This window comes from Staurois parvus, unplaced genomic scaffold (genome assembly GCF_062004578.1).
Source record: "Staurois parvus isolate SC_StPar_1 unplaced genomic scaffold, SC_StPar_1.0 ptg001200l, whole genome shotgun sequence".
Taxonomy (NCBI): Eukaryota; Metazoa; Chordata; class Amphibia; order Anura; family Ranidae; genus Staurois; species Staurois parvus.
In genome coordinates, this window is record NW_028318996.1 from 408,452 (window position 1) to 422,682 (window position 14,231).

At 44.9% G+C, this 14,231-nt stretch overlaps 1 protein-coding gene across 1 annotated transcript in view; it reads right to left on the reverse strand.

Annotated features, from left to right (window-relative positions):
- WNT4 (Wnt family member 4) overlaps positions 1-7,104 on the reverse strand; it is a 101,075-nt gene extending 93,971 nt beyond the window's left edge. Inside the window, exon 1 of the mRNA XM_089660047.1 lies at positions 6,636-7,104. Within this exon, the coding sequence (XP_089516173.1) occupies positions 6,636-6,712 (77 nt within the window). The 5' untranslated portion in view covers positions 6,713-7,104. The remainder of the gene's footprint in view (positions 1-6,635) is intronic.
- Between the last annotated feature and the right edge of the window lie 7,127 nt (positions 7,105-14,231).

A 14,231-nucleotide genomic window follows, 5' to 3' on the forward strand; every position in this document is an offset into this window, starting at 1 on the left:
ACCCTTCACCAGGGGCGGACTGACCATTTGGAAACTCGGGCACTGCCCGAGGGCCCGGGGTCAGTAGGGGGCCCCATGAGATGCCCCTGGTACCTTTTTCATAGGCTTTTTTGAGTTTGGGCAAGGACACGGGCCCCATGATCCCCTATTGCCCGGGGGCCCCATGAGTTGTCAGTCCACCCCTGCCCTTCACTGTACTGCTACAGATATGATAGAGAAGTGTAACAATTACACATACAACAAGACTCCCGGAAAGGAGGACAGATCTTCAGACATCTCACCATCAGAAACCGTTTAGGGATATAAGACGCTGGTAAGCGATTTAACTTGCAGTAGCAGGAGACTGAGTTATCAGCCTTTAATAAAAGGTTGCCATACACACCCTGCAATCAGATATCAATCTTATCCCAGATTGGAACATTGATGTGTGTGATTATATACCATAAAGCTCACCATACACGCTACAATCTGTCTTTATAATCTCCTTTACCTCTACCAACAACTATGTAGTATGTGGACCTGTCTGATTCCATACAAACTATTCGGATAGTTAGGTATTTCCTTATATTAAAAAGGTTTTGGTAAATCCTACGGCTACAACTGAATGATCAATGTCCGATTCAGTCACCAATCGAGCGAGACAAAACTGGCATGGCTGGGCAATGTGCGACAGATAGTGGTGGTCAGGGGCGGACTGACCATTTGGAAACTCGGGCACTGCCCCGAGGGCCCGGGGTTCGTAGGGGGCCCCATGAGATGCCCCTGGTACCTTTTTCATAGGCTTTTTTGAGTTTGGGCAAGGACACAGGGGCCCCATGATCCCCTATTGCCCGGGGGCCCCATGAGTTGTCAGTCTGCCCTTGGTGGTGGTTTAGATCAACCCAAGTCGATTGGTTGTGGCGAAAAACAAAAAACAATCGTGCCAGGTCAAGCTATTGCAGTTTTTTGTGCCCTTACATGTAGAATGATTGTAAGTGATTCAGGCCCAACAATCGACCTGTACAATCAGTTTTTTTCCACCACAACTGATCAACTTGGGTTGATACAAACTGTCACTATTTGTTACTCATCCCTTGGCCATGTCATTTTAGACCCCTTTCACACTTGTCATGAGACTTTGGGGTCCAGTCAAATGACAAGTCACCCCCCCATGTTTCCCAATGGGTACCATTCATATCTGTGCAACCTCAAAGTTCCTGCACTACTTTGGTCCGACTTTCATGCGACTTGAGGGCCACAAACTTCAATGTAAACCCTCCAAAGTCACATGAATGTTGCACCTGAATGTTGTATGTGCGACTTGTAGATCACAAACAATCATCCTTGGTCAAAGCCAAAGTCACAACAAAGTTACACTTGTTCAGAAGTCGCATTAAAGATGCACCAAAGTCGCATCAAACTCACATCAAGTCGCACTGTAATACCCCGGACACATCGGGTGAAACTTGGCATGCGATCTGCATGCCATGCGACTTGCAAATCGTATGCCAAGTCGCACCCTATTGTCCCCAATTACAGCAATCATATTGGTGCGGTTCTGACTTGGTCGGATCCACACTGATTTCTAAAGTAGTACATACACTACTTTTGGTGCAGTTTGCATAGACATCTGTGTTAGATGTCTTACAAATCGCACCTGAAATCGGCATCTCACCCGACTTTGAAATCGTTCAACTTCACTGTAAGTTGCACGATTTCAAAATCGGGCTTGATGTGACCGGGGGGTAAAGTCGCAATGAAAAATCGCGTGACTTTGAAGTCGCACAAGTGCGAACGAACCCTTAATCTTGCTAAGTGCCTGATTCGATCATTTTGTCAATTGATGAGTTTTATTGTAACTTGTATAGCCCCCGTAAATGGGATTGCAGAAAAATCGTACAATTGTAGAACGAGCGCAAGCCCCCACCAGACACCCTTATCACCAGGATAGACCTTTCCTCTGAGACGACCCGACCTGTGCCATATGACCTCCACTGTCTGCAACATTCGATTTTATTATTATGACACATGCAGTTCTGTCATTTCACACATTTGTGACGAATACTGGCCCACTGGGGAAGATTCCAATTATATTGTTAATCAATGAAAATTTCTACATTTCAGATTTCTCCTCATTTTCAGGACTCGTTCTGAGCGCACAGCGCATGTTATTGTGTGCGGTGTGGCATATGCGCTGTGACGTACGCACTGTGGGCGGTATGCGCGGTATGCGCTGTGTGATGTATGCGCTGCGTGCGGTGTGACGTATGCGTTGTGTGCGGTGTGACGTATGCGCGGTTTGGTGTGTGCGGTGTGGCGTATGCGCTGTGTGCGGTGTGGCGTATGCGCTGTGTGCGGTGTGGCGTATGCGCCGTGTGCGGTGTGGCGTATGCGCCGTGTGCGGTGTGGCGTATGTGCTGCGTGACGTATGCGCTGTGTGACGTATGCGCTGTGTGCGGTGTGGCGTATGTGCTGTGGCGTATGTGCTGCGTGACGTATGCACTGTGTGACGTATGAGCTGTGTGCGGTGTGGCGTATGCGCTGTGGCGTATGCGCTGTGTGTTGCATGGAGTTGTGCAAGCAAATTGCGATGCATGATTTTTTTTTTTTTTTTACTTCTATGGAAAGCTATGCGCTGAGGGATAGTTCACACTAGAAGCAGTTTTCTACATCAAAAATGCATGCACAGTGTTTTCCATGTATTCCACTGGCCCTGGTTCACACTAGTGCAGTCAGTTTCTGGTGGAGAAAAAAAGTAGAACATGTTGCATTTTTTCTGCACAGAACCATACTGGAACATAGCAAACTTCATCAAAACTGCACTGGAACTGCATGTGGTGTGAACTGTAAGCAAAAACGTTTCCAGAATGCATTTTTGTAGTGTTAGCTGGCCCTGAAGCTCACTGCGATATATAGTTGTATGTCGCAATTTGCTGCACAAAAAAAATACAGCACGTCCTATTTGTTTTTTCAGCATGTTGGTGTAAAGTGAAGACGTAGGACATCAGACAAGTGGCCTTGTTCATGTGTTGGAAGTGCGTTGGGCAGAACGCTGTGAAAGAGTTCCCAATCCCGGTATCACAACGAGCCCCCAATCCCGGTATCACAACGAGCCCCCAATCTCGGTATCAGTACGAGCCCCCAATCTCGATATCAGTACGAGCCCCCAATCTCGGTATCAGAACGAGCCCCCAATCTCGGTATCAGAACGAGCCCCCAATCTCGGTATCAGAACGAGCCCCCAATCTCGGTATCAGAACGAGCCCCCAATCTCGGTATCAGAACGAGCCCCCAATCTCAGATTCAGAACGAGCCCCCAATCCCAGATTCAGAACGAGCCCCCAATCCCAGATTCAGAACGAGCCCCCAATCCCAGATTCAGAACGAGCCCCCAATCCCAGATTCAGAACGAGCCCCCAATTCCAGTATCAGAACGAGCCCCCAATCTCGGTATCAGAACGAGCCCCCAATTCCAGTATCAGAATGAGCCCCCAATTCCGGTATCAGACATCAGCAGGACAGTCTGAGAGGCTGAGAGTCTATCTCCCCAGCGAGGACAAAGACATCAATAAAAAAACCTGGCTGGGGTTCTAACCCTGCCTGACTGTATCCACAATATAAACAAAGTTTTGCCTTTTAATACAAATGACCAAAAAGGAAACAAAAAAGCATTAAAATGCTACTCCTCACCCTGCAGGTGCCTGGCTTGTTATTACCACTGTACCCTGAGCAGCAGAGCTGACAATCTAATAAGTTGCAAGTTATACAGAATGCTGCTTAAGGCTGCTTTCACACTGCTCAGTTGCAAAAAATGCAGTAAAAACGCGTGTGTGTTTTTGCCGCGGTTTCACCATTGCATTTCCAGTGCTTTTTTCACCAGACATGACAAAACCGCAACTGCGGGTACATTTTGCCGCATTTTCCATTCATTTCAAAGGGGAGGGGCAATATTGGTGCTTTTTTTTTTTACCGCGCCAAACAAAACTTGAAAAACGCACCAGCAACGGACCAGTGTGAACAGCTCCATAGTATTAAATGTTCATGCGTTTTTCTTTCATTTTTTTTTTTAATGCAACGGCGGAAGATAAACGTATCAGTGTGAACGTAGTCTTAGATTTTGTTGGCCAACTAACCCATTTTTGGTGGGGATGTCACAGATTTGGAGATCAGTGATTGTAGTGTAGAGGATGTGAAGCAATCCTGAGGTTTTCTGATCTTTCCATAGGAAGGTGTGACGGTCCTTTTACCAACACAGATCCGGGGAGAACATTTTGGCAGAACTGGAAGCTACAACACTAAATTATCGATTGCATCTCTGCATCCTGATCAATCATAATGGGGATACAGGCACATTGATCATGGATCAGCTCAGTGCTGCCAATTGATGCAAAACAATCAATCATTTTCCACCCTGCACTCAGTTTGATCAAATCTGATTCAGACCAAGAGTACATTGATCGGAAGGGAGATTATGGCTACTCCATCGGTTTCGGATTTGATTGTTTTGATCAAGTCGAATAATTAAATCGAAGCGTGTATGGCCACCATAACTGTCCAATCAGAAATACGACTGGAAGATCACATGGATCATTTTATGTGCCATACACTTAATGATCACATCAAAGGATCTACTTTCCTAATGGTGGCCACATGTTTAATTTCATTATCCGATCAATGTGTGGTTTGATTAACATGATTGCATCTGCAAAACACGGAATGGCCATAACTTCCCATCCAATGGATTTAGGTGCCATTTTGATCAAACTGAATTGAGTGTCCAGGGTGGAAAATTATTGATCGTTTTTTATCCATTGGTGGCACGGAGGTAATTTGATCATGAATTTGGTTGTATCTTATAGTTGATCAGATTTTGATATTACAGAGATGCGATTGATGATTTATGACTGTATCTTAACTATCGATCAAAATCCACTTCTCTATGTGTGGCATATCAAATAATTTATTGATTATAGATCAGTTACTGCTATTGAAAGACATTAATAGGAAAATAAATTGATCATTTTTTCGAAGCGTGAATAAAATCAGATTTTCTGTCCAGACTGATCAGAATAATCTCAAATAAATCAATCGATTTTGTTTGGGAATGATTGATGCCTTTTCCATTATTTATAGATCTAATCACGTTATCGGATTCTGTGGAGCATTGATCGATCAGTTGGTTATGTGTTTGGCCACCATAATACAGAAAGGTGCCAAACTACAATCTCTGCCCCATTCTGGGATACTTTGATTATGAATAAGATTGTATGTATTTTGATTGATCAGATTATAAGATTACATTGTGGAAACAAAGATGCGAAGGGTAATTTATGATCACATCTTCACTATCGATTGAAATCCACTTCTCTGTGTGTGGCATATCGATTGAATAGTTTATTGATTATAGATCAGTTACTACTATTGATAGAAATTAATAGGAAAAGAAATTTATAAATTTTTTTTTAAACGTGAATAAGATCAGATTTTCTGTCCAGACTAATCAGAATAATCTCAATTAAACTGATTGGTTTTGTTTGAAACTGATCGATGACTTTTCCTCAATTGACATATCTAATCGAGTTATCGGATTCTGTGAAGAATCGATCAATCAGATGGTTATGTGTTTGGCCACCATAATACAGAAAGGTGCCAAACTACAATCTCTGCCCCATTCTGGGATACTTTGATCATGAATAAAATTGTAGCGATATGTATTTTGATCGATCAGATAAGATTACATGGTGGAAACAAAGATGCGAACGATAATGTATATGCTCACATCTTAACTATCGATCAAAATCTACTTCTCTGTGTGTGGCTAATCGAATAGTTTATTGATTATAGAGCAGTTACTGCTATTGATAGAGATTAATAGGAAAGAAATTGATCATTTTTTCAAAACGTGAATAAGATCAGATTTTCTGTCCAGACTAATCAGAATAATCTCAATTAAACTGATTAGTTTTGTTTGAAACGGATCGATGACTTTTCCACAATTGATAGATCTAATCGAGTTATCGGATTCTGTGAAGAATCGATTGATCAGATGGTTATGTGTATGGCCATCTTAATACAGAAAGGTGCCAAACTACAATCTCTGCCCCATTCTGAGATAATTTGATTATAAATAAGATTGTATGCATTTTGATCGATCAGCTTCCAAGATTACATGGTGGAAACAAAGATGCGAAGGATACTTTATGATCATATCTTGACTATTGATTGAAATCCATATCGACAGAATAGTTTATTGGTTATAGATCAGTTACTGCTATTGATAGAGATTAATAGGAAAATAAATTGATCATTTTTTTAAAGTATGTATTGGATCAGATTTTACATCCAGACCAATCAGAATAATCTCAATTAAATCGATCGATTTTGCTTGAAATTGATTGACTTTTCAATATATGATAGATCTGATCGCATTATCCGATTCTGTGAAGAATCAATCGATCAGAGAAGTTACTTATGAGAACCAGGATGGGGATCGGTGCCGGGAGACCATCTGTGCCCCATTCTCATTCAAAGAGGGCAATAAAATGATATCCCCCATGCTGGGCTATAGAAATCTATGGAGATCAGAGGAAGAACAATAGGCAACAAAGTAACAGACATCGGAACACAAAGTAACAAAAACTCAGGATGACACTTACAGCCAGTTGCTGGCATTGGCAGAGAAGACAGCCAATATGATCATCAGGAGGGACCTCAGGAAGTATTCGGGGGTCATCCTGAGGATGATGATGGGGGGCCAATGATTTCCAATAACAATGAAGGTGCCGGGGGTCTTCAGCAGGTTGAAGCTCCTCAGTGTACAGATCCCGGAGTAAAGCGCTCACAGATCCCCCCCCCCTCCACACTCTCCTCCTCACAGGTATCCCCGACTTTGCAGAGAGAGAAGCAGCAGATGGAAGCAGGTTGTAGTCCGGGAGGGTGAAGGTGCCAGGCGGTAGGTGCCCCTCCAGTGCCAGCGATGGACCTGCAGCGGAGGTGACCCCCCCCCTCCCCCCTGCCGGGCTTTAAATGGAGAGCGCAGGTGGCACGCAGCACAGCGACCTCTAGCGGGTGACAGAGGCGGTGGCAGTGGCGGCAGCGCAGTGTGTCCCCCTCCGAGCAGCGCCTGGGTCAGACTCCGAATGTCAGCTCAGCTGGAGGAATCCCGGGGTGGAAGCAACGAGCCGAGGGGAGGGGGCGGGGCCGGGGGCCGGACCTGGACAGTGATACCCGGGCGGGGTTACAGGACACCCCCCTCCTGGGGCGGGATAGGAGGAGAACGTTCATTCATAGCGCTGCCAGTGTGTGCGGACCGTGCCGGGAGGGCACCGGGACATCCCATGATATCTCCTCCAAAACACCGGGACATCCCATGATATCTCCTCCAAAACACCGGGACATCCCATAATATCACTTCCATAGCACCTGAGACATCCCATAATATCACTTCCATAGCACCTGAGACATCCCATAATATCACTTCCATAGCACGGGGGACATCCCATAATATCTCCTTTAAACCACTGGGACATCCCATGATATCTCCTCCAAAACTCCAGGGACATCCCATGCAGGGGCGGACTGACCATTTGGAAACTCGGGCACTGCTCGAGGGGTCAGTAGGGGCCCCATGAGATGCCCCTGGTACCTTTTTCATAGGCTTTTTTGAGTTTGGGCAAGGACACAGGGGCCCCATGATCCCCAATTGCCTGGGGGCCCCATGAGTTGTCAGTCTGCCCCTGATCCCATGATAACTCCTCCAAAACACCGGCACATCCCATGATATCTCCTGCAAAACACCGCGGACATCCCATGATAACTCCTTCAAAACACTGGGACATCCCATGCTATCTCCACTAAAACACCGGGACATCCCATGATATCTCCTCCAAAACACAGGGACATCCCATGATATCTCCTCCAAAACACTGGGACATCCCATGCTATCTCCACTAAAACACCGGGACATCCCATGATATCTCCTCCAAAACACAGGGACATCCCATGATATCTCCTCCAAAACACAGGGACATCCCATGATAACTCCCCCAAAACACCCCAAGATATCTCCATTAAAACACCGGGACATCCCATGATATCTCCTCTAAAACACAGGGACATCCCATGATATCTCCTCTAAAACACAGGGACATCCCATGATATCTCCTCTAAAACACCGGGACATCCTCTGATATCTCCTCCATGTCACTGGAGATATCCCATAATATCTCCTCCATTTCACCAGGGACATCCCATAATATCTGCTCCATAGCACCGGGGACATCCTATAATATCTGCTCCATAGCACTGGGGACATCCCATAATATCTCCTCCATAGCACCGGGGACATCCTTTAATATCTGCTCCATAGCACCAGGGACATCCCATAATATCTCCTCCATTTCAGTGGAGACATCCCATAATATCTCCATAGCACTAGGGACATCCCATAATATCTCCTCCATAGCACCGGGGACATCCTATAATATCTGCTCCATAGCACTGGGGACATCCTATAATATCTGCTCCATAGCACTGGGAACATCCCATAATATCTCCTCCATTTCACCAGGGACATCCCATAATATCTGCTCCATAGCACAGGGGACATCCCATAATATCTTCTCCATGTCACCGGGGACATCCTATAATATCTGCTCCATAGCACTGGGGACATCCCATAATATCTCCTCCATAGCACTGGGGACATCCCATAATATCTCCTCCATAGCACTGGGGACATCCCATAATATCTCCTCCTAAGCACTGGGGACATCCTATAATATCTGCTCCATAGCACCAGGGACATCCCATAATATCTGCTCCATTTCAGTGGAGACATCCCATAATATCTCCATAGCACTAGGGACATCCCATAATATCTCCTCCATAGCACCGGGGACATCCTATAATATCTGCTCCATAGCACTGGGAACATCCCATAATATCTCCTCCATTTCACCAGGGACATCCCATAATATCTGCTCCATAGCACAGGGGACATCCCATAATATCTTCTCCATGTCACCGGGGACATCCTATAATATCTGCTCCATAGCACTGGGGACATCCCATAATATCTGCTCCATGTCACCGGGGACATCCCATAATATCTGCTCCATGTCAGTGGAGACATCCCATAATATCTCCTCCATAGCACCGGGGACATCCCATAATATCTCCTCCGTAGCACCGGGGACATCCCATAATATCTCCTCCATGTCACCGGGGACATCCCATAATATCTCCTCCATGTCACCGGGGACATCCCATAATATCTCCTCCATAGCACCGGGGACATCCCATAATATCTCCTCCATGTCACCGGGGACATCCCATAATATCTCCTCCATAGCACCGGGGACATCCTATAATATCTGCTCCATAGCACTGGGGACATCCCATAATATCTCCATAGCACCGGGGACATCCCATAATATCTCCTCCATGTCACCGGGGACATCCCATAATATCTCCTCCATGTCACCGGGGACATCCCATAATATCTCCTCCATGTCACCGGGGACATCCTATAATATCTGCTCCATAGCACCGGGGACATCCCATAATATCTACTCCATGTCACCGGGGACATCCCATAATATCTCCTAGCTTGCATTGGGACATCCCATAATATCTCCTCCATGTCACCGGGGACATCCCATAATATCTCCTCCATGTCACAGGGGACATCCCATAATATCTCCTCCATGTCACTGGGGACATCCCATAATATCTCCTCCATGTCACCGGGGACATCCCATAATATCTCCTAGCTTGCATCGGGACATCCCATAATATCAGAACATCCTATACACCCCATAGTGTCATTACATACAGACTGATTTTACTTTACCAGACGGTTGATCTGGCCGCTCCCAGTGTTGCTGCTATCTCTCTGATGGATTTGTTTCGTTTACAATGGTGTGTTTCACTTCCATGAACAGCTTCTTTGAACGCCTGATGTAGGTTCACAGCAATAGATTCCAAATGCAAATACCACACTTGGGGCTCGTTCACACTGGACTGTTTTACCAACGCTTGCCAAACGCCCCTATAGCATTTGGCAAGCGTTGGTCCGGCGTTTGCGGAGCGTTTTTTAACGCTCGGCAAACGCTCCGCAAACGCCGCATGCATGGTTTAGCGGCGGTTGCTAGGCGTTTGCCAAGCGCTACAAACGCCCACAAACGCCTATAATGAAGTTTAAATGGTGTTACCGCTCCCCAAATGCCCCGCAACCGCGATGCAAAAGCACCATAGACTAGAATAGGAGGCTTCCAATGCCTCCTGACTCGACCAGAGGCATCCGTTTTGCCGCGACACTAACGCTCCCGTTAGAACAGCACCTGTGCTGCAATGTGCAGAATTGTCCGAGGCGTTTGGGAAGCGGTAAAAACGCTTCCCAAACGCCTCTCTGCCACCTGCACACAACGCTAGTGTAAACGTAGCCTTAGAATCAACTCCAGACCTTTTACTTGCTTAATTGATGAAGAAATAACGAAGGAGTAGCCCACACCTGGCCATGAAACAGCTTTTGACTCAATTGTCCAATTACTTTTGGTCCCTTGAAAAAGGGGGATGGCTACTCTTAAGAGCTGTAATTCCTAAACCCCTCCTCCAATTTGGATGTTCATACCCTCAAATTAAACCCGAGAGTGCGCACTTTCAGCCCATATGCATGATAGAAACTATAGCTGGAATAAGTTTTGGTAAATACCTGAAAAAACTAAAATTGTGCCTGTGCCCAAATATATATGGACCTAACCAGGGGCGGACAGACCATTTGGAAACTCAGGCACCGCCCAAGGGCCCAGGGGTCAGTAGGGGGCCCCATGAGATGCCCCTGGTACCTTTTTCATAGGCTTTTTTGAGTTTGGGCAAGGACACAGGGGCCCCATGATTCCCTATTGCCCGGGGGCCCCATCAGTTGTCAGTCTGCCCCTGGACCTAACTGTATATAGCTCCCAATTGTGCACCCTTTGGAACCAAGTCCAAGTTTCTTCTTCAGTTTTTTTTTATTGGCTTAATGTATAAACAAAATATTAATGAAATCAATGAATTAAAGAGGATCTATCAGACAAAAGCTGCAGGCATCTGCCAACCAAAGATACAAAGAAAACAAATCTAAGTGTCTGTCTGTCTGTACGTCCGTCTGTCCATCTATCAGGCAATGACCGGAAAAATACAATTTTTCTTTAACTCTACACTGAAAGGGTCAAAGTCATAGAAAACAGAATCCTTACTCTTCAAAAAGAAAAAAAAATCTGTTTCCTTGTCTTCAGTGAGCTCCTGAATCTCTCCTTTTCCATCTCACTTCTGTTTGTTTGGAAGGAGCAGTATGTGTTAGCTGTGGGCACATACATTGCTCTTTGCGCACTACACATCCCATCGTTCATAGTCAGTCTCAGAAGACATAGAGGGTGGCTGGGTTTCTACATACAATGGGACCTTGAAGAATCAATGTAGCCACCCTATAACAGTCAGATCATAGCAGCAAAAAAAAAGATTTGGAGGAGGCGGAGAACAATAGAAGGAACTTTTCTGAGTCAAATAGCAGGAGCAAATTGGATCATGCTTTGCTTGGGTTTTTTTTGCCTTCCTCTGGATTTTTTTTTTCTATGGTTGAACTGGATGGACTTTTGTCTTTTTTCAGCCAGACTAACTATGTACCTATGTAACTAGAAGTATGACCAAAGCTCTTTTGGCCACACTTCTCATATGGGTCACTGGAATGCACTTAGTTTTGCACTCCTGTGACTCGTATTTAGCCAACAGAACCATATAAAGCCCGCTGCCAGCTAAAGTCACAGAGCCGATGCAGGCTCTGCAAGGATCCCGACAATAATGTCAGGATCCTCCCAGATACCTGACTGGCAGCACCATGCTGCTGAGAGCCTAAGCCAGCCAATGCCACCCCTTCCTCAATTTGGCACTCCAGCAATTGGAGGGACAGAGCAGAGAGCTGGAGACTGGCAGTCAATACTGCGCTCAAAGCAGACCCAAGAAATGAGTAAATTGGCAGGCATGTGATTGCTCAGTTCTTGGTCTTAGAGCCGGCGGGGGGGGGGGCGGGGTGTAGATGCAGCATCCAATTTATGCATGTTTTGCTAACAAATTGCAGCAAAATCGCACTGCATTTGGTTTGCCATTTAGGATGAATGGTACCCAAATGTGCGTGATGCGTTTTACCATAGTTACATAATTAGTAAGGTGGATTAAAGACAATAGTCCATCCAGTTCAACCTGTGTGGGTATGTGTGTGCGCTCATGTCAAAAACTCAGATCCTGTATCCCTGTATATTGTGTTCACCGAGATGCCCATCTAAGTGTTTTTTGAAACCATCAATACTTCCTGCTGACACCACTGATTGTGAAAGTGAGTTCCACATCCTTACCGCCCTGTGATACCCCCTACGCAGTTTGAGGTCAAATCCTTCTCCTCCAATATCACTGAGTGGCCCCGTGTCTTCTTTTACCCCCTGAGACAGAATAGTTAGTTCCTTATGGTAGAACCACCATTGAGGTATTTGTATATCGCTATCATATCTCCTCTCAAGTGTCTCCTGGGAAAATACATGTAATTTGTGTAGCCTTTCCTCGTAGCTGAGGTCTACCAGGCCCCTTATTAACTTTATTGCTCTTCTGTGGACTCTCTCCAGCTCCAGCACATCCTTTCTGAGGACTGGTGACCAGAACTGGACGGCATACTCCAGATGCAGTGGTAGAATTATAGTTTAAATTCCCTTTTATGCATGCTAATATCCTGCTTTGCCTGCTGCAGCTTGGCATTGCATGGTATTGCTGAGTCTGTCATCTACTATGACCCTCAGAGCTTTCTCCATCCTGGATTCCACCAGAGGTTCTCCCTGTAGCATTTAACTTGCAATCATATTTTAGCCCCCAAGTGCATTACTTTACATTTGTCAACATTAAACCTCATTTGCCATGTATCTGCCCACCCCTTCATTTTATTGACATCTTCTTGTAAGGTTTCTATATGCTGTGAAGGTCTTGTCCTACTTAGCTTTGTATCATCAGCAAACACTGAGATTGAGTTATTTATACCAACCTTTATGTCATTTAGGAAAAAATTAAAAAGAATTGTTCCCAGGGGGTACTCCACTTGCTATTCCAGACCTGTCTGAGTAATTGCTATTAATCACTACCCTTTGGACGTGACCCTGTAACCAGTTTTCTATCAAATTACAAACTCTCTGGTCCATACCTACAGAGTTTGTAAATTAAGCGTTTATGGTTTAGCAAAATGCAGGTACACCACATCCACTGGCCTCCTTTATCTAGATGTCAGCTCACTTCCTCATTAAACATTAACAGGTTGGTTTGGCACGAACGACCCTTTGTAAAGCCATGATGATTTCTACTAATGATGCTCTTTTCCTCCGCAAACTCTTGGATATAATCCCTTATCATCTCCTCCAATAGTTTACATACTATTGATGTTAGACTGAATGACATCTAGTTTCCAGGAATGTATGTCTGCCCTTTTTTAAATATTGGTACCACGTTGGCCCTTCACCAATCACCGATAACTATTCCTGTTAATATGCTGTTCATAAAAATGAGGAATAAAGGCCTGGCAATAATCTGACTTAGTTCTTTGAGGACTCTCAGGTGTAAGCCATCTGGTCCTGGTGATTTGTTTGCATTAAGTCTTTTTCAGACATCAGTTTCTCTGAGCCACAAGATGCATACTCTGATGCCTTACTAATGATGCAATCTTGACTACTATACCCCTCCTTTTCCTTTGTAAAAACTGAGGAGAAGAATGTCTTTAGTATAGTTGCCTTCTTATTATTTCTAACCAACTCCCCATCATCATCCTTTATGGGGCCAAGATATTCTGACCTTGCTTTTTTACTATTAATATATTTACTAAACCCAGAACCCCGCATTCACTATATCTGGTCTCCCACAGTACACAGAACATGGAAATGCAGTTATTTTAGTAAATATAAACTGCTAAGTACCTTTTTTAATTAGCAGTTGGAACAGTCTTGTGACTTCTAGCAGTGTCCAGTCGAATACTGGTTACTTGTAGGAGTTTTAATTTTGCATTAGGAGGATGCAAAACCCCATGACCTCTGTCTGGACAGTGCTGATTGGCCCTGTGCTGATAACCTGCATTCTCCCAAGAAAACAAAAACCTTTTCTAGCAATACACACCAAACTGAGCATGTCCATAGTTATTCCACACGATAAGTCTTATCAGGGAATAAGAGGGGAACACTGGAAGA